At 46.4% G+C, this 20,853-nt stretch overlaps 1 protein-coding gene across 1 annotated transcript; it reads right to left on the minus strand.

Moving 5' to 3' along the window:
* Positions 1-560: 560 nt before the first annotated feature.
* LOC139649540 (nucleosome-remodeling factor subunit BPTF-like) lies at positions 561-20,846 on the minus strand (the record flags this gene model as incomplete). The annotated part of the gene is made up of 19 exons (XM_071525969.1): positions 561-1,777; positions 3,660-3,846; positions 5,171-5,255; positions 5,843-6,035; positions 7,153-7,326; positions 7,606-7,925; positions 8,375-8,600; positions 11,251-11,333; positions 11,849-12,010; positions 12,614-12,733; positions 13,297-13,580; positions 13,957-14,170; positions 14,474-14,689; positions 14,833-14,955; positions 15,063-15,193; positions 19,229-19,454; positions 19,839-19,878; positions 20,360-20,510; positions 20,708-20,846. Coding segments are annotated over 19 exons (3,081 nt in total), but the record flags the coding sequence as incomplete, so codon positions are not given.
* Positions 20,847-20,853: the final 7 nt, after the last annotated feature.

Raw genomic sequence — 20,853 nt, forward strand, 5'->3', positions numbered from 1 at the left:
TTTCACATTTCAGGTGTCGCACAACTCCAGTGTCCAGTCCTTTTGGCTGCAATGACGTCATTTGGACCATTTGCACGTGAAGCATGAACCAGGCTTACTGGGGTGTGTGTGTGTGTGTGTGAGATGAAAAACCTGCATTCTGGGAACTTCCGAGATGTGGAAGAGGAGACAGTGTGAAAGCGACAGTGTGAAATGAAAGTTGCACCTCAGGGTGGGAAGAGCAGAGCTGACACTTTGCCATACAGGACACACAGAAGTAGTGATCAGCTACAGAATGAACACAACTCTTCAAGAGTCTACTGCTGCCTTTGAACTGCCATGGAACACCCGGGCAGCCAGCTCATCAACTTCACAAACTGCCGTCGTCTTCCCCGCTCGTCCGATGGAAGGGTTGCATTGGTTGGGAGTCCGTGGCTGCCGTGCCCCCCCCCCCCCCCCCCGCCCCCCCCCCGATCCGCAGGTGGGACGTCCCGCTGACACTTTGGATAAAAAGGGGTCTTTTTCGATTCAGTTCTGTCCCGTTAGCGCTGCAGCGGAGGTGGCGGAGGGCGGGCACTTGTCCGAGGCGGCGCTCTCCTCCACTCCGGAGAGGGCCGTTTGTGTGTTCAGGTTGGGACGCAGCCCGACTCGGACCAGCGGGCTTAACGATTCAGAGGAAACCACACGGGACGCCTTTCTGACACTTAGTTTTTTTTAGAAGGGACCTAAGAAGCTGCTGATTGTAGTTTGTTGTTATGAGACCTACAGAGAGGAGGAAGAAACAGTGGGATAACTTGGTTGTTGTTTCTTTTTTTTTTTTTTTTTTATTAAAAGCTTGACAGTATGACAAAAATATGCACTAGGGGAGGAGGAATACAAAAAACAAAAACAAAACAAACAAAAAAAAAAAGAAAAAGAAAAGAAAAACATGTATTGGATGCCAGTGGGGTCAGACATTTTGAACATAGACCGAGCAGCCATGTTGGTGAAATGTTAGCTAAGTGTTGTGTGATGTCAGCCCAACAGTGTATATACAAATAGACTTCATAAAACAGGGGACTGCCAAGCTCGCCACATTTAGAACAAGTAAGCTAAACTAGATTTTTCTCTGACCTATCTTTACAAGTCCTACCATTATTTCCTTTAGAACATAAAAATAGTCCTTCACAAAAGGATATAATATGCACATAAAATAACATTATACATGGGTACAGCCGATAAAAAGAAACTAATGAATGTTGCAAGCTTTTTTTTTAAAAATTCTCGGCTAAGAAACGAGGTAAAAATGTTCCATTTCAGCATGTTATGATGAATACAATAAACTTGTTCTGTCAAATGAAAAGATAAGTTATCTGTGTGTGTGCAGAATTAAGTCACAATCAAAATCAATAGCTTGTTTTTTTTCAATATTGAATCTCAATGACGAGGATAACAAAACTTGATATTCTGCCTTACATCTGACTCAAACATAAACAAAATATCAGTCATCTGTTATGCAAGAACTGTAAGAAAATACAACTTTCCCTTCAATGCTTTGTGTTACCAACATGGCTGCCATTATTAGACAGTAGAAATGTGTTTTTTTTTTTCCTTTCTTTGAAGTTCCTTTCCTTCTAAAATACAAAAGGATCACACCTACAGTGTGGCTTAATATATGCACTTTCTTACAAAGGGTTTTTTTGAATGCTGTTTTAAAGAAATAAAAACAGCAAAAGTCCGGGATAAGCTCCAATAAGCTAATTGTTTTTTGTTTGTTTTTAAGAGTGACCCCGGCACCCAGGAGTTTTGACATCACAATCTGCAAGAGAGGGAGAGAGAGAGAGAGAATGGATGGTATAAATACATGCAGGTGAAGCACATCACCATATTAGGCACATAAAGCTGGACGCAAACTACAAGACTTACTGAACGAATGAAGCACCAATGCTGCCATCCCAATTAAAATCCAGGTCTTCAGTAAGTTAACAAATAAGATTCAAGTAAATCACCAACAAATCTATATAAATTACAAAAGGTATATAAACATCTAAATTAAGCTTGGTGCTGGTTAAGTGGAGCTCAGTGTGGTCAAAATCTTGTAGTGTGCATCCACCCTAAAGAAACGGATCGCGCAGAGAAGGCGATGCAATGAGAGGCATGGCTTCCAGGCACGACCAAGCACATAAAAGGCAGCTAGTGGAGTCGTTAAGGCTTAGCCATTGGGAAATGTGCAGAAAGAGCTGCTGCCCTCACAGCAGACCACAGGCAGGTCTGAGCGACAGCAACAGCGGCAATAGCACAAAGGCAACAAAGACCTGGGCAGAAATGTTGCTTCAAACAGGTTTCTAAATATTTGAACTGAGGTGCACTTCAATGAATTAATCATGCATCCCAGTTGTCTCCCCAGTGGAAGATTAAAATCGTGTGCTCCCCACGTCGAGTCAAATATTTGAAACGTTCAGCAACTATTTTACTCAGGTCTGAACATTAGGAACAACTCCACTAGAAACATCAACAATGCAACTTCTGAAGCTTGAATTGTGTGCAAAATAAAAGAAAACGCCAAGATGGAACTGTGGAGGACCAAGGCTGTGACTCAAAGCTGGTACTGCTTGCAGCATACAGCTAATGTATGCAGATCCACTGTATACATTTTAGTACCTGCAACACATTTAGGCTTTATACAAACAAAACATGACAGTTTCAACACACCAAACTTCATATGCACTTGAGTACAAATACAGACGTACAGTACATCTGGTTTCCTTTTTTCATCAGTCAGTGTCACACATAATCGCAATTTTTAAAGGCAATTTTAACTATCATTTTGCATCTTTATTAAATAGTGTTCACTTAATAAGTATTTAATCAACATGGAAGCGTAACATCTTTGCATTTTAAGCATACTTTTTCCAGAGACATTTTTGCATACTAAACCAGATTTAAAAACAGTGTATTGAATAAGCCTGCAGGTTGTAGGAGCCTTTAGTCATGACCCAAAAGAACAGTAGATGATTTCTAAGTTAAGAGGAAACAAAGATGGTGACCCTGGACATCAAAGAGAGGGAGAAGTCATTGCCATAATAGGAACCTGACAGTGAGTTACAAATACATCTTTTTAAAAATAATATGGTGATACTTTATTGATCCCTGTAGGGTAATTCTCTTTTCTCTTGCTCTCCTCCACAGGGAGGTCAGAGGTCAGACTCTGGAGCTGGTAGGGATTCAGTGTCTTGCTCAAGGACACTTAAGCAGGGTGGATGCTTGCCGACATTAGGGCTTAAACCTACTCTAGTCACTACACCATCCTGCTGCCATTTTGTGTCTGGACTAGTCAAGAATTGTCCTCATCAACCAAAATTTGAATGGGGACTAGTGGAGATCATATGGAGAAGATGGTAGCCAAATACCACTGCTGGGCTGGTACCTAAAATCCTAAAAGAATGCCACTAAGAATATGTTTGTGCAGCACAATAACAATACTGTAGGGCGCTTTAGATAACTGCATCCACCTAAATAATATGTGGAAGCAATCCATAGTAGGCTCCTGTTATGTCAACTCCTCCTCCTCTCCTTTTCCTCCTTGATGCTGACCAGGACGAGAGCAGGAGGTGACATCATCATCATCATCATCATCATCATCATCATCATCATCATCATCATCGTCATCGTCATCGTCATCATCGTCATCATCCTCTTACCTGCTGGCTTTGAAGCCTTTGAGTTTCTGGACAAAGAAGTTCTCCAGGACCTCGGCACACTGGTAGAAGGGCGAGTCGCTGGGGTTGTAGTAGCGGCAGTTGTCGAAGATTTTGGTCATGTCTGCTACAAACTCTGTCAGCTTGACGTACTCGCGCTTCTGCAACCTCTCCTCCATGGTGGAAAGGTCTGAGAGAAGTGGATAAAAAAAACGAACAAAGTGAACAATTGATTGAATGTATTCTATAGCTGAAAGAGCTACATCTCCAACTGTCTGCGCTTGCCAAAGACAAATATCACATACATAATGAAACAGGAAGTAAGAGATAAATCTCTGGCCTTTCTCAGCGACTTTGCTCCAAAAATCTGCATACTTTCTTCAAAGTAATTGCAGCTTATGTGGCATGTGCTTGATAGACATTCAAATATGCTTCCTGGGAGCGCAGTTCATCACTTTATATGTGACAGCAAAAATCCAAAGCCTCTGCCAGCTTTAACCCCAATCTGCTCGGCCTTCCAGATCAGTTACTGAGCTCTGACCCATTTTGTCATTCCTGAGGAGAACGTCATTATCTTGAGTGTCGTTCCTGAGAACAAAATCCACACAAAAATTAATGGAGCCTTTGAGAGCCCACTGAATACCAGTCCTTCTAAGTCCAGGTCTGCCTTGAAAAGGAGCTTTCAGTGGTACTAACCTAGTTAAATCAAGTTAGAAACAGAAAAAAACAAGATTGAGTTAGCGAGGAAGCTAGCTGGCAACAGCCAGGGCCTTCATATAATCTCCTGCTGCCGGTGGTTTGGTCCACGCTGCTCCCCGGGGCTCCGTTTTAAACAAACATATCCGACTCTTAACCTCCCTCACCCCCACCCAGCCGGCCAGGGGCTTACAAACCTCACGGCCAATATCAAAGACCTCCTTCTTCTCTGTCATCAGATTTCATCTCAAAACCCTCCAAAGCTACCAACGGCCGCAGCTACAGCAGCCAGACGCCCTTTTTATTTTTTGAAACCAACAAGGTCTTTTTCTTGCGGTAGAAGAGAGAGAGAGAGGAGGGTGTGTGTGTGTGGGGGGGGCAAGAGTTTCCAGGCTCAGGCCAACAGGGGCTAAGTGTGGGGCTGGTCCGTTTCCACGGCGAGCCCGGCAGGCCCGGACCAGCTCATTAACGGTTTGTTTGTGTGGAAGTTCAAAAAGGCCCTGTTGACGCAAGTCCGCATTTACATGGCCGGTTTGATCTGAGTTGGAGGGCTTCCTCCCTGCCGGCCTCCTGGTGGCAACGTCTTAAGGTCCGCAGGGTCAGGGATGGAGGGTGTGTGTGTGTGTGTGTGTGTGTGTGTGTGCACTACTGAGGCACTTTTACCTCCAGAAATTTCAAAATCAATTGGAATTAGAATGTTTTTTAATTCCCTTGCAGATAAAAGACGGACCTAGACTGTGTCCAGATTGGGCATGGACTCCCAGGTGTGTGCATGTGTGTTGCATCCCAATACAAACAAAGTTGACCCCTCCACTCACCCATTGGTTCCTTGATGACCCGGTAGTAGTCCGGGGCGTCGTTCGTATCCACCGGCTCCAGGAATGGCCATGCCATTTTATGCGCCTGAAGAGGGAGGGAGAGAAAGAAAGAGGGAGATAAAAACAGAAAGAGAAGACACTTGAGAATGAAGAAAAACAAACAGCACCGTGAAAATGACACTGGAAGCAGGTGGGTCAACACAGATGTTCCCTCTCGCTCTCTTGCCCCGTTTGTGTCTCTCTTTCTTCCTCCCATCCTTTCTCTTTCTCTCTCTCTCTCTCTTTTTCACACAACACTGGAGAGAGGAGGAGAAAAGGAACGGAGCGGAGAGGTAGAACGGGGGACGAGGAGAGGAGAAAGGGAAGCTAGGAAAAAGCCCTGTGGCCAGGCAGCTGTCCAACTAGCGCTCTGGGGAGCAGAACCCATCAGATAAGACCAACACAGAGGACTCTTTTGTTTGCTGCTCTTACACTGCAGAGAGGCGGGGAGGAGGTGTGTGTGTGTGTGTGTGTGTGTGTGTGTCCACGTCTTCCACATACCTGTACGTCCCTCCATAAGCCTTTGTAGGAAAAAGTGTGTACGCATGTGTGTGCACAATACTGCTACTACTATTACTGCTGCTATTACTACATAAGCACGTGTGCGTATGTGCAGCGACACCTCCCATCTACCTGTAGGGAGCGCAGGATCCTCCTCAGGCCCTCGTAGTCCTTGTCGGTGAGCGGCGTGAGGACCGTCATGGCGTCCTCCGTGGACTGGCACTGCGGGCACACGTACTCGTCGATGTGGTTGGCCTCGCTCTGCAGGATGCCCACGCAGCGGCCGTGGTACCAGTTCTGGCAGCGGTCGCAGCCGATGTAGAACCTGGGCAGGGAGGGGGTGGGGGGGTGGGGTGAGGGTCGGTTAGAGTTAGCAGGTCTGAGGTCTGTTATTTTTCTGAATAACAGGCTGCTGTTTCACATCCAATCAGATCAGTCCACAGTCAATAAGCCTGGTCCGTTTTGTTGATTTCCAATCAAATTAACTAGCAACACCTGGAGCCAAAAAGACATTACTCTGTCAAAACGCTGTATATTATCCCTTAAACATCTTCACAACTCTGATTCAACTTCAAATAGAAAAAAGACAGTAGGATAAAAACATAACATAATACAAATAAAATACATGTATGATTTACAGTATGTTACCGCAGTGTTTTCAACCCCGGTCCTCAGGGATAAGAGTACTGCTGGTTTTCCGTCCTACCAGCTAGTTAATTACAGTTAATTACATTCACCTGGCTTCCCGGGGGTAAATCACTCCCTGATTAGATAGCTGGCATGTAAACAGCCCTGCATTACCTTATCACAGTAGCAATCTTCTGTACATATGTATGGCTTTCTGTAGACTTGTTAATGTGAATACAATGCACATACAGTATTTGCACATCCTGGATATGTGCTATACATTTACATATTTATTTCCTTCATATTCTCATGTCTTTCTCATTTGTCATTGCATATATTTTTTTTACCCCACTGATTTCATTACTGCATTTGTTTGATATTGTATGGCTTTATGTTCATATTCTGCATTCTGCATTCATTTTCTCTTTGTCTCAGTAAGTTTTACTACTGCTATTTTGCACACCCTCATTATGCTGCAATACTTTTCATTCATACATACTACTAGACAGGTTTTAGTGCTGAAATTGTTGGCTGTGTATGTTGTTATTGTGTAACTGCTCATTTTCTATATTCTTATTTATATTATATTTTTCTTTGCTGTATCCTATTACTATTTGCCACTGCAACGACCCAATTTCCCAACAGGGATCATAAAAGTTTCATCTTAAATTTGAAGTAACAACACAGCAGACTGAGGGTATTGATAACACTATTGCCCGACAAGTGCAATGTTAGAACAGTCGAGGTGTTGGGAGGCGCGCACACACACACACACACACACACACACACACACACACACTCCTGCAGGTCCTTACTGGGACTCGTCGTACGGCGTCTGACAGATGCAGTACAGCTCCTCTGTGCTGCCCTCCTGGCCCCGTTTACACTCCACACAGATGTAGTCGTCCATTTTCTTGGCCTCCTTCTCTGTGATGCCCACACATTCGCCGTGGTACCAGTTGGTACACAGGTCGCAGCCAATGTAGAACCTGCGGAGAGAACCAGGGCTTAGGGGTGTTGCTGTTGGAACGGATGAGGTTTCATCTGCACTGGAAGATCGATCTCGTTTAATAAGATCTTTGTTATAGAGTGAGAGGCACTGGCTAATGCCCTGCCCCTGTATATCAAGCTGCCTCAGAGTAGATTAAGTATTTGTATACAACAAACGAGGAACAAAATCTGAGAAAGACTACAACAGATTACAGCAGCCACCCTCATGAGTGCCTATGCAGGTAAAGCAGGGATAATAAAGAAGGACGTCATCGTACTTGGTCTCGTCGTAAGGCGTCTTGCAGATGCAGTAGAGCTTGGTGTCCTTCCTGCTGTCCTTGGTGCTCGTCGTCGAGATCATCTTCTTCTTCTTGGACTTGGCCGTCGACGCCGTCTCCCGCTCCTCCTCCCGTTTCCTCTTGTGGGCGGCGGTGGCGCTGAGGTGGTGGTGCGAGGCGGCGGTGTGTGCGTGCGCCAGGGCGTGCTGCTGCTGGCTGTGGGCGGCGGCGGCGGCGGCGGCCTGGGCGGCCTGGTGGGCGGCGGCCTGGGCCCTCTCCTTCTCCCTCCGCAACCGCAGCAGGTCCCGCTTCAGCTCCTCCTGGAGAAGGTAGCGGCAGGACAGGTAGGGTTTAAGTGGGTGAGGTTTAACTGTCTGGTATGTGACAGAATGATTTCATTCCCTGATGTAAAATTTCATGATTTTTACATGACTTTCAATACCTAAATTGGAGCATTTCCACAAGCTACAATCATATTCCTTCCTGGTTTGTTAATGTTGTTTTTAAGCCAGGAAAGGTTTGAAAGGGGTATACAGTCTATACAAGTTCTGGGCCAATCAGTAACAAATATGTCACCTTGTGGTTGTAACCCAGTTTCATCAAAAATTGGATCAGTGGTGAATGAGATATCATGTGTGACGTGCAAAATAACAAACGAATGATGTGCTAATCAGTGTAGTGTTAAAAATGTCAGAACGCAGTGGTGGGATGCATCATCATTTCTCCCTCATCGCTCCTCTGTTGTCCCATCCCGTCCCTCCCTCCATACCTGGGCCTCTAGCTGCAGCTCCTTGTCGAGCAGGGCCCGCTTCTTCAGGATCTCCGTCTTGAGGCTCTCCTTGTGCCGGTAGAGGAGCGAGGAGAGCTTGGTGGCGTTGGCCGTCCTCCTCTTCTGCTCCACCACCTCCTCCTTCTTCCTCCTCTTGGCCGCCTGCCTCTCGTCCTTGTCTATCCGGTCCAGGATGTACTTCATCACCTGGTTGCATACAATCATCCTGGAGAGACGGAGACAGGAGTGGGGGTGGGGCGGGGGGAAGAGGCAAATTAATTATAGATATCCACAATGACCTTTTTCACCCAGTCGCACAGGATCGTGCTGTATAAAATAAGGAGAAGATGTCAAAGATGTCCCAGGCAGGAGCTGAATATTAACAAAGCCGAATAATACTTCTAAATTTCATAAAATACAACCTGTAAGCTATTGGCTACTTTAAATGTGAACATTCTGCATCCGAGATTTAAGATGTAACCAAAATGTCCTGGGTTGGAATCGAGCTTAGAACTTTTGTTGCATGCCATCCCCCTTTCTCTCCCTCTCTTTCTTGTCTCTCTTCACTGTAAACTAAAGGCCAAAATGCCAAAAAATAAATCGCCCAAAAAAATAAATAACCTTTGAAATAGTTGTTTGACTTGTTCTCAATTACTACATCTTATGGAGGCAAAAGCATTGACGTGAATGCAATGTTGATGGAAATTGTTTTATTCCCCCAACGACCTCCACTAGGATTGCTTGGAAATGCTAATGGGCAGCTTGGTTCCAACTTTCTCAGAAACAAAAACACCACTGTGAAAACCTTCTGAACCTTCTGGCTTTAGCAGTCAGGAACACAGCCTTCTAAAACCCCCAAACCTAAAACGGCTACTTCCTAAAAAGGGACGCAAGGGACGTGTCATCGTCCCGGTGAAATCCAATCAAAAAGGACATGTAATGTGAGCAGTAGTCATGTTACTGGGCCACGTGTCTGACAGATGTTAGAGGGGTATTTTGTTGCCCGGTGTTTATTTGTGTGGGACTCGCTGCTCTTCAGTAGTAGGGGAGTGGAGCGGAGGGCTGGGAGAGAGGGATGGTGAGAGATGGAAAGACAGAGGAACAGTGGGAAGCCACACTGTGCTCTTGTAAACATGGAAAAGGGAGGGAGGAAGGCCGTGCATGCACACTTAAGCACACAAACACACATGTGGGGGTTCGGGGTCATCTGTAGGGCCCTATGAGACACTATCTATGCCTGACCTCGCAATGTTATGAGGCTATTTTCATCATATTATTTAAGTAAATATCATTTAGCAAGGGTGCCAACATGTATTCGAAGCCAAGTATCAGTCCAATACAGTAAAACAAGATAATATATAGCGATATATCACCAGTCTGTTCACTTGGGTTCGCTAACATTCTCGCCTAACATAGAAAATTGTTGGTTTACGTTCACCATGAAAATGCCTTGTTCAGTGCACCTGTGTGTGAATGAATGGTTAGGTAAGGACATTGACACAATAACACACACACGCACACAGTTGTTGAGGTGAAAGATGGGCCAGGGTTCCTGGCCCATCAAGTACGTACTGCAAATAGAAAGTGAGGGCAGACAAGGAGAGTTGAGAAAGTAGTAAAACAAGACACCCACACACACAGAGTGATGCGTGAGTTCCCTGTTATACTTAATAGAATACATTTTTGAGAGAAAAGCTGGAAGAGAGGGGTGACATGCAGGCATGGAAAGAGGCTGAAAAACAAGCTGAGAGACAGACGACAGACACAGAGCCGGTGTAGTGGTGTCACGGCAGTCTGGGTTTGGTATTTCAGGTCGGTGTGAACGGGCACGGTGTTGACACACCGTCTGCGGACACAAACACGTGGTTGTCAGGGTCGACTGTAGGTCATGGTCCTACTATAATCTACCTACTGCGTATGGAAAGGGAAGGAAGAAGAAAATTGCTGGAGTAATTGTTGCCTGGTAAAATTAGCTGAACAATCATTATATCAGGAGATCAGTATTGGGAACTATAGTGATTTCTTGAGGGCCCTCAAGAAATCACTGCCGAAAACAACTGAGACCTCAGGAAATCCCTACTGTAAACTACTGGGCAATCAAGAAATCGCTATTGGGAACAACTGGGCTCTCAGTAAAACAGTACTGAGTTTCATCCCTAGAAATCGCTCCTGTAGATGCCTCTGGGTTTGTCTTGGTGTTCTTGTTCACTGGGTAGAGTCATAGTGCGGACACGCTGCTTCTGGTGGTTACACACCCAAAAGGTCAGGGTTCCCATGCGGTGTAATCCCTCCCAACACGGTAATGGAACAAAAAAGTAAAAAAAGGAGAGAGGGGAGAGTGGTGTAAAGACTGGCTGGAGTGGTGACGTTACAGCTATCTGGTCGGCCTTGGTGTTCATTTTCTGCTGGTATTTCTCACGCTACCTAGGAAACACTGAAATGGACACATAAGCAGCTGCAGACTCAACGTAGCAGGACACAGATCCTAAATGTATTTTCTGTGCTCTTAAATGTTTCCACTTTAAGGAGAAATGTGCTTTTTGGAAAACTTTGGGGTCTGGTCAGTGAGGAGATGCTGACGTACGTGGTGAGGTTCAGGTCTAACCCTTCCCATGACCCAGACCACTTCAATATAAACCTCCTGGCTTCCCCACTGGCAGAGGAAAGGAACGACACCTTTGAACACACACACACAAAAATGGTTTTCACTCACACACACACAGCCACACACTCTCGAGCAGGGCACCACATAGTGAGGGAGGGTGGTAGGTTACATAGTCCAGGACAGGGACAGCCAAGGGTGTGGTGATATGTAGTGGTGAGCTTAACTCGAAAATCACGTCTCTCTCTGTGACACACACACACACACGGCTAACCTTTGATTCTCCTCCCTCTCTGCAGGCGTCATGGTCTTCTTCTGCTTCAGGTGCTCGATCACGGCGTTTTGCTTCATCACCACCTGACACACACACACACACACAACGCCGGAAAAATGTCAGCAGAAGTGACAACATGTTCAACAACAGACACGATATTCATACATCTAAAAAGTAGTGACTGCAATTGTACTCTATGAGCCTATGGAAGTGGAGTATTATGAAATGTAACCAGGCAGGCCACACACACACACACACACACACACACACAGGGCTACAAGACGGTATGTTAGCTAAATAGACAGAGACAAGAACTGGAATTACGCATACACAGAGACATGCACACAGAGTAGTATTTGCAGTATGTCAAATAGACACAGGGACAGGTGAAAACATACACACACTCACACACACACACAGTAGTAGTATGCCCAACAGACAGAGACAGGGGCTGAGCTGTGAAAATAAACCCAGTCTTAGAGGAGGGAAGGAGGATGGAGACTGTTTATGTATCGATGGCAGGGACAGGGTGACCCTTGGACTGGGATGGACAACCAGGGTATGATGGCTGCCTGAACACACACACACACACACACACCTGTTTCTGGATGATGTCGCTCTGGGTGGCTGCGTTGAGGGCCTGCTCCCTCTTGGCCTCGGCGGCTTGCCTCTTCTTCTGCTGCTGCTGCTCCCTGAGCTGCTGGATCCTCTGCAGCTGCTCCTGGACAGAGGCCGTCTGGATGGTCACCACGTTCCCCATCTACACAGACAGCATGAAAATATACCATTCTGAATGATGTCTGAGGGGTGTTGATTGATAAAAAACTCATGTGGTTTTGATGAAGTGATCTTGGCATTGTCCTAAATTGATGCATAATCAAGACCTAAGTCTCTCATTGAATCCATCAGCTGATGCCCCCGCCCCCACCTTTATCAACTACTGTGTGAACTTACACTGCTGTTTACATTGTATGAAGGTAAAAAATGATTCTGTTTTGGGCCAATATCTTAGGTTACACCAACATAGATGTAGCAAAGCAGTTTAGAGGCGCAGTATTTATTCAGCTTGGGAGACCCATGAATTATTTAAGCTCACAGACGTGCTAGGATCAGCTGGCAGCGAGAGAGTCAAGAGATAGGTGACTGCCAAGCAAGTTGCCAGTTACAGAGTAAATTGTTCAAAGTAAGCAGTCATTTAAAAAAAAAATGTTTTACTCTTGAAAAGATGTTAGATGTGATCAATTCATGGTATGAGCTAGATAGCACACTTTCTGCTCACATCTGCTAAGCCACAGGTATAAAAAACAGTAAATACTGGAAGTAATGGGAGTTTGGCTCTGGTTTAGTAGGCCGGCTGCCCTACCTGTCCTCCCTGAGCTGAGGTGGTCCCGGGCTGTTGTATCTGGATGGGCAGCTGCAGTTTGATGTGCTGGGGCAGAGAGCCTCCACCGGGCCCCTGCTGGGCCTGCAGCTGGGCCAATACCTACAGCCACAACACAACACAGACTTTAATGAAAGCTTGAAAGATGGACCGGGCAGCTGAACATTCGCTTTTATTTATTCATTTCATTTTTATTTATTCATTCATTTATACAACATTTATTTAGATAGTGGAACATACTGTCAAGCTAGATCACTGTTCCAAGTGCTCTAGGCTAAATGGAAAATTGTGACGAAGAGATTTGTTGGACCAGAGACCCTCCATCAGCTAGAGCTGGAGCCTTAAGGATGGGTTTATAGACAGAGGGATGGACGTATGTATTGACTGCATTATCAATGCACAGACTGACAGATCGTGTTCTACATCTTTCAGATACCCAGCAGAGCTTTGTTAAATAGGTTGAGCATGCACACTCAACTTTCAGCTACATTCACACCTGGAAACTGCCCAGTACAACCGCAGTCTTCTGCTGCTGGCCACTGTGCAACTCCACTGGAACAGGTGCAGCGAGTGCCTTGCTCAAGCTCGATTATGGGCGTTTTGGGAGGGGAGACGGCTTACGGTTCAGTTTCCCACAACAAACACCTTGCCAAACCCAGTCATACCTGTACCTGCTGCTGCAGCCCGGGCATGCTGATGAGCTGGGGCGACTGCTGGAGCTGCAGCTGGGCGCCGCCCTGCGTCTTCACCTGCAGCGGGGTGGGGGACTGGATGGGCATGTGGGCCTGCGTCTGGGGGGGTAGCTGGCCCTGGGGGGTGGCCGAGGGAGGGGTGCTGGTGGCGGCCAGGGGGGCGGCCCCCGCCTGGATGGGGGCGGCGGCCTGCTGGGCGGGCTGGGCCGGGGTTTTGGTGGAGGTGGAGGGGTGGGGCTGGCCGGGGATGGTGGTGGCTGGAGAGGGAGAGAGAGAGAAGAGGGAGAGGGAGAATGTCGTCAAATCTCTTTTACATGAAAATGTCACCTGTAAAAACACCAACGAATATTACAAGTGACTTGGGACAGGGGTTTGCTCATACATGATTTTGTCATGGTAACAATTCTCTTTTACTCAAAACAATATCTATCTATAGTTGGGTTTCCTTCCAAGTAGTTTTATATGAATTATTATGTATCAAATTAGAAACACTGAAAGGAAATGGCAAATTTGGGTAAAATTTGAATGGAAGCATAGCTTATGAATTATTGATCTGTGTTATCGGTGTTAATCCACATATGTCTATTTGTCTATCTATCCATCTATTTGTCCATGTTTGATTTGTCGTCCTACCCGTGCTCGATGTGGGCGTGGCGGCGGAGGCCATGGGGGTGAAGAGGAAGCGTTGGAGCTGGCCGTTGGGCAGCGCTGCCTGCATGAGCTGCTGGCCGGGGCCCGGGATGACGGTGACCCCCTGGGGGATGACCTGCAGCTGGCCGGTGGTCTGACCCTGGCCCTGGATCATCACCGTCAGACCCTGCTGGGTACCGCCGACACCGCCGCCGGCCTGCCGATCCACTCCCGACCCACCCTGCTGCTTCTATGGGAGGGAGAGCAGAGAGGGGAAAGTGGTAAATCATATTGTAAGCTCCAGTCCTTTCCTCTAAAGATCGTTCTGTCTCTTCTTCTGTCTCATCACCAGCTAAAGTTACCTGTTTTCAATTCTATTTCATGTATACGATCAGGTACTGAAACATTCAGTGAAGAGATAAGAGTAGATTTATAGTTTGTAATTTGCAGTGTTCATTTTGGACCCTGGACACAGGGTGACACAGGACACCCCGTAGGTTTCAGTGTCTCCTTCACTAACCTGTGTGAGCTGGGTGAGTTGTGCCAGGGTGAGTTTAACCTGGCTCTGCCCCTGCTGCGTGCGCGGCGTGCCGGGCGGCGTTTGGCCCGGCGTCTGCCCCGGCGTGGCGGGGCTGGCAGCACCCTGGCCTGTGACCGCCGTGACCGGGCTGGCGCCGGATATCGCCGTGGAAACCGCCTGGCCGCGGATGATCTGGGTCACTACCTGCTGTCCACCCTGACCTGGGAAAGGGAAGGTGTATGGACATGGTTACACGTGTAACGTACAGGACTTCAAGGGAACTGAACTTAATGGCTATATGCTGTTATTCTTCTTGGGTGAATTTCCCAGCTGAGAGATAACCAAAGTATTAGAAAGACTCCATTACCTTGCTGGACCACGAGGGGTGTTCTGAGGATCGTCTTGCCCAGAGCTCCTGTCTGCTGGATGGGGGTTCGGAGCACAGTCATCCCTGGACGGATCTGACCGCCAGCCGCCAGAACCTGGAAGGCCATTTTCATTATTCATTCCATTATTAAAAAGCCAGCAACTTTGTTGTCTACCGTCTTTCATATCACAATTGATGATGATTAGTAGTGGGTAGTTGTACCTGCTGCTGGGAGCCTGGGGTGTTGGGCCTGATGTTGAGGGTGGTGGTTCGGGGCTGGAATGTGGTGTAGGTCTGGGCACCGCCCGCCGTACTGGACGGGATGATCCCCAACACCTTCTGCTGAATCACACCTGGAGAGAGAAAGAGGGCATAAAGGTACATGGGTAAGAAGGTAAAGAAATGAGAAGAAAGAGGCAGGGTGGGGCGACACTAAAGTTTCGAGGGGAGCTGAGTGTTGGTCAGGTCAAATGATGAATCAAGACAAGATCAGACCTGGAGGAGAGGAGAGAGAAGGACGAGCACAAATATCTTGAGGGAGATGAGAGAAAAGGGCAAAGAGGGTCAAGTGGTTTAAAAAGGAGAGATGGAGAGAAAGAAAGCACTACCGCAAGAAAGGGAGAGGAAAACTTTGGAGGTTAAAGAAATGGATAGAGTCAAGATCAGTGATGTCCAGAGACCATCTCTAACATTTTTATGTGTCATATACCTTGCACATTTTATATAACTCTCACCATGGATGATTATATAACTAAGTCATAATCTAATCTGAATGAAGTCATCTCAGTTTTCACGCTTCTTTTTGGAATTTTGAAAAGCTGTAAACCAGGAAATCCATAATGCGATTACTGATATGAAGCGGCGGCTGCAAGCTTGCGTGGTACAAGTGAGTGGTTGTACAGAGGTCCTGTATTGACACCACTCAATACATTATTTGTGGGCTTCCCTCCTTGCAAAGTCGCCGGCCTTTGATCGTAACCACGGTAAATATTAGTCGAGCAGGTAAACAAAATCTTCAAAGGCTCACTGAAAGCTTAGCTGGTTTGCCCCCAACATACCTGAACCCCCTCATAAATTATGCATGAATTCAGATCCCGCTTTTTCGTTTCACTCTGACAAAGGGAGCGTTTCATATTTGTCCGACCGGGCTCGGCGTCTACGCGGGCTCACGTGAAGCCGACGGCAGAAACGGAAACCCTCTCTAAGCCGTGAGAGTGTTGCCCTTTTTCCCCTCTGCCGCCGCTGCCGTCTTGCTGCGGTTTCGCGACCGCAACCGAGCAGGTAAACCTATACATCAAGGGTTTCCCTCTTCAAACAGGGACGCTGAGCCCGGTCGTAAGACCCGGGGAGTTTCTGCTCCGGTCCCACACATCAAACGCTCCTTTCTATGGACTGGCTGTTTGGAGAGGTCGGGGAGTTGGGAGGCCGGTGAGTGGAGCGGTACGCTTCCATTCAAAAAGAAGAGGGGGGAAAAAAGAAAAAATGGAATCCCTCCATAGAGGGTTACCTGTCTGGGGAAGCAGACCTCAGGGTAAACTTGTTTTCCTGCCTAACTTCCTTAAGCCCTTCCAAAACAAACAGGGCGCCCAACAGTCATGCTGGATAAATACACATGTCCATTAAATGGTTACACTCCACCTGAACTTAGTTTATCCTTCAAAAGTAGCTCCAAAGGTAAGAAAAATCACTTTCTTTGTATCCTTGGTGAATATCATTCACATATCTCGTGATTGTATTCATTTAAGCATGTCTATATTTAATAATGAATTTCAATTACAGATGCTGTTTTGTAATGGCATCACCATTGCATCACCTTTGAAAAGTAGGATCTCTTAAACCCTTTTTTGTCCAGATTTCTCGGTTAGATAGCTTGATATAAATAATATATAAGACTGGAGACCTTAGAATCTGTGCTACGGGTGTTATAGAGGTTTATACCTGTACAAATACAGAATCTCTCTCAATTGGGAGTTTTGTTTATTTCCAGAGTAACCTTTCCTATGTGATATACAGTATATGCATCAAACACACATATACTAATTGATTTTTACATGTTGAAGCTGACTTGTGTGATTCAAACGAGAGCTGTCAACAGCTTCAATGGAGCATCTCAACATGACGGACCACCTCCACTAGGTGTTGTGCAGTATTCGTCATCCAGTAATATGACAGGACCACAGACAGGGCCAGGTGGTGCTCAGTATGAACCATCACCTCATCCGCTGGGTCAATATTGACTTCTTAGAAAAGTTAAAAAAAAAAAGTAGCTACCTTTAGCTAGCGCAATTCAAAAGCAGTCTGGATTTGGAACCTCAGACTACACAAGTCTGCCATCCAAAACCATCCAACCAAAACAGTTGTCTATTAGATTACCATGCCGACAGGACACAAACCGACATGATGTGCCACTCCAAACTAAGCCGCTGACTCACAGGGTTGGCACACGGCAGGCGCCACAATGGGATCGGTGCGCAGCGGGCTGCCACAGTAGCCCGAAACACAGTGAAGAGAGGGAGTGGCTGCGTCTGAATTGGTCGTGCCTACTGTATTTGTGGCAACTGGAACCAGAAGGAACACAGGTCTACTTATAGTACTGGCCCACTGCAGTAGTTCGGTTTCACTAAAGCTCAGCGTAGTGAGGTGCAGGATGCACTTTGTTAACTTAATTGTCTCCTCCCTTTCTGCCTCAAGACAGTGGCCGGCATTTCACCCCAATGCATGTCAAGTCTTCTGTGCTCCTGCCTTGGGTGTAACTAATACTAAAAATCAATCTCCATATTGATTTTCCCTCTGGCTACTTAGATATTTGGTTGTAATGTTTTACTTAAATTTGAATTGTCACAAAGCTGTTTTCATGGTGCTAAGTACATAACACAACTGGAAACCAGCCTATTCTTTAATCTACATCATTGAGCTTTAATTAATATAACACAAACATCACTGGAGGGCAAATTCAAACGCAACAAATCTTTACAACTAAAACAAAATGAAATTACACAATCGAGTCTATAGTTTTGGGATACATAATATATATCAACTTTGTTTTTTTGGTGAAGAGTTTCTAAGTGCACATCTGATCTCTGGCATGTAAAGAAAACATCACTGTTCTGAGGCCAGCGCAAAACTAGCCATGTCAAATCTGTGACTGATTGAAGATATGCGTACGGAGCCAGCGTGTGTTGCAGAGCCCAGCATCTGAACGTCGGAGCCCTGTAGCTGTCTAAGTTGTGGGTGGTCATAAAAGTTTGTCTCCTTATGTACTTGACACACAGACAGGGGCAATCAAGGACAGATGCATGTCTAATTTGTGTTTAATTTGTAGACTCCAAAATATTTGCGCCTGTGGTGGCTGGCACAAACAACGCTTTAAATGAGTGAAGACAGGCTCCATCCTTCTACGGTACCTTGCGTGTGGTTGGCACACCAAATGACTTAAAATGGCAACCAATTAAAGAGGCAGATCTAATTTGGATGCTCCGACATATTTGAGACGTCGCAGCTGCGGGCCTGAGGTGAAGCAATGAAAACACAAACATGCGAGCATCCCAAAACGGTGCTGGACGGAGAAGAAAAGGCTACACTGAAGAAGCAGAAGCTGTGCCCTCAAGTCTGCCTCCGAGGTGTGACTTATTAAAAAAACCTGCCGTACCTCCTTGTGTAGTTGGCACGTTGACTGTGACAATCTTGCTGTTGGCGGGCAGCGGCAGCTTGGCCGTCAGAACCTTGCCCCCCACGGAGGTTCCCGTGATCTGGAAGGTCTGTCCGCCAGACGTGGCCACGGTAGTGACGGTGCCTGCCGGTCCTGATGGGGCAACACAAAAACACGGTCATGTAATAACCATAATAACACTACTAATACTGTGATATCGATACTATTACTACTCCTTCCAGTTAACTATAATCATGACCATGCTCCCACCAAATCGTCCTGATACTCTGATGAAGGTCAAACAGTCTGGAAACACAATCATATGCATGCAAATAGGAAGTGAACACATCTCCAGAAGGCTTTGGCTTTTACTAGGGGAAATTACACAGATGATGATCCGGTCCGGCTCATCACAGCCAATTAGCAAATACACCATCCGTCTCTAAACAAGCACAGCTGCTGCATTGAGTCATATGCATTTGACTGCCCAAATGAAGGGACAGTTACAAACATTACTCAATATGTATATAATCAGGGAGATACATCAATTCCAACATAATGGGCAGGTGGGTGGATTGGGGGGATGGGGTGATGATGCTGTGTGAGAAAAAACCCACTATTAACACTTCACCTAAAGGGTGAATTTAAAAGGTGGATGGCATCTCCCTTGTTAACATATACATTATGATTTGTTGTGACATGCACTGCCCTTTACTTTAGGTAAGAAAACAATACGTACCTTGCGTGGTCTGACCCTGCTTGACCCAGGAAGCGAAGGACTGCTGGAAGTTCTTGTTCTGCTGGAATGTGACGGGGGTGCCCATCTTAGTGGTCAGGACCACCTTGGTGCCGGGGGTGACCTGGCCCGACAGCGAGCCCAAGATGACTTTGGGGGTGGCGGCGGGCGTGGCGGGGGTCCCCGACGGAGTAGTGGCAGCCGTGCCCGGTTTCTGCTCCAGACGTTTCTGGAAGGGCAGCAAGCGAGCCGGTGAATGAATGTATGAACCAATAATAATCATAATCCCCAGGCATTTGATGATCACTGGTCAAATCATACCATCAACTGAAAATAATGGGACCCATTAATGGGACCCTCTCTTCTTGGCACTCATTGTTAAAAGTGATAAACTGGGTGTAAACCTAATGGCCTGGTGTGATGGACTGGTGTCCTGTCCAGGAGCGTCTACTGCTACACTAACTTCAGTCATCCCACAGAAACAGGAGATAGGCTCCTTGCCTATGAACAAGGCTTACTTCCTTACTTGAAACTTAACACATCCTCTCTTGAAGAAAATGTACTTTTATGGAAAAAAAACCTTGCAAACTAAAACTGAAACCAAACAACTCACCTTGGCCTGCTCTGCAGCCTGGGCCTTCTCTTTCTCCACCCTGGATCAGAGGACAGAAACAACTCTAACATCCATACAGCACACAGAGATTTTTCAACAAGAAATGTTTCCTAAAAAAGTCAAATAAATAGTCCAAAAATAAACTAAAAAGGAGAGACTCGCTGATTTCAAGAGGCCAAAAATGCCTTCATACATTTTCCAAGTTAGAAGTGAGGTGGATGATGATGTGAATATCAGGGATTGAACTTAACACACTTTGAGCATTAGCCTGGAAGTGCTGTTTGGCTGCCTCCATTAGACCTAATTAGAATTTGGCAGGACAAAGCAATTTAACACTGGTACGGCCAGAAAAAATATTTGTGACCGCCTATTGAGCTAGTAAAATCTCCATCCCTGGTAATGTCTGGATATCCATTCAAACATGTTTTCAAATACGTTTTTTGTAAGGGTTATCCTATACAGCATCCTATATAGCATCCTATACTTGAGCCTTGACCCGTGTGACCCTTTGCCCCTCTGACCTCTCCGAGAAGGCTCTGATCTCCCAGAGGTCCAGCTCCTCCTCGGCCACCCAGGTCTCGATCACCACCGGGCCCGTCTGCTTGGTGGGCTCAGGCTTCTTGGGCCGCAGGGCGCTGGAGCGCAGCCCTTTCCTCTGGGGGGTGTGGGTCTCTGGATGGCGGACAGGTGGATGGAGGGATGAATGGATGAAAAAGAAGGGCAACAAGCAAGTGTTTGTATTTTGTGTTTTGCTGCTTCAATGACGTAATATCCCCAAAGGAATCAAAGTTTCATTTTATCATCTCTTATTTAAACACCGGCACACACTCTTCTTCAGTTGAAGGAAAAAAATATATAGTGTATCTAACCTTTAGGAGTCTCAGGCACTCCGAGGGGGCAGATAATCTTGCGGATGCAGTACTCTGAGCGGATCCCGTAGGGGCCCACGTCCCGCCGCTTGATGATCTCGGTGGTGGTGATCTCTGTCTCCGACGTCTCTGTGGCAATGAGTGGG

This window comes from Centroberyx affinis, unplaced genomic scaffold (genome assembly GCF_046629955.1).
Source record: "Centroberyx affinis isolate AG114_WGS23_722 - 3 ecotype Tasmania unplaced genomic scaffold, CSIRO-AGI_Caff_v1 ptg001371l_1, whole genome shotgun sequence".
Lineage (NCBI taxonomy): Eukaryota > Metazoa > Chordata > Actinopteri > Beryciformes > Berycidae > Centroberyx > Centroberyx affinis.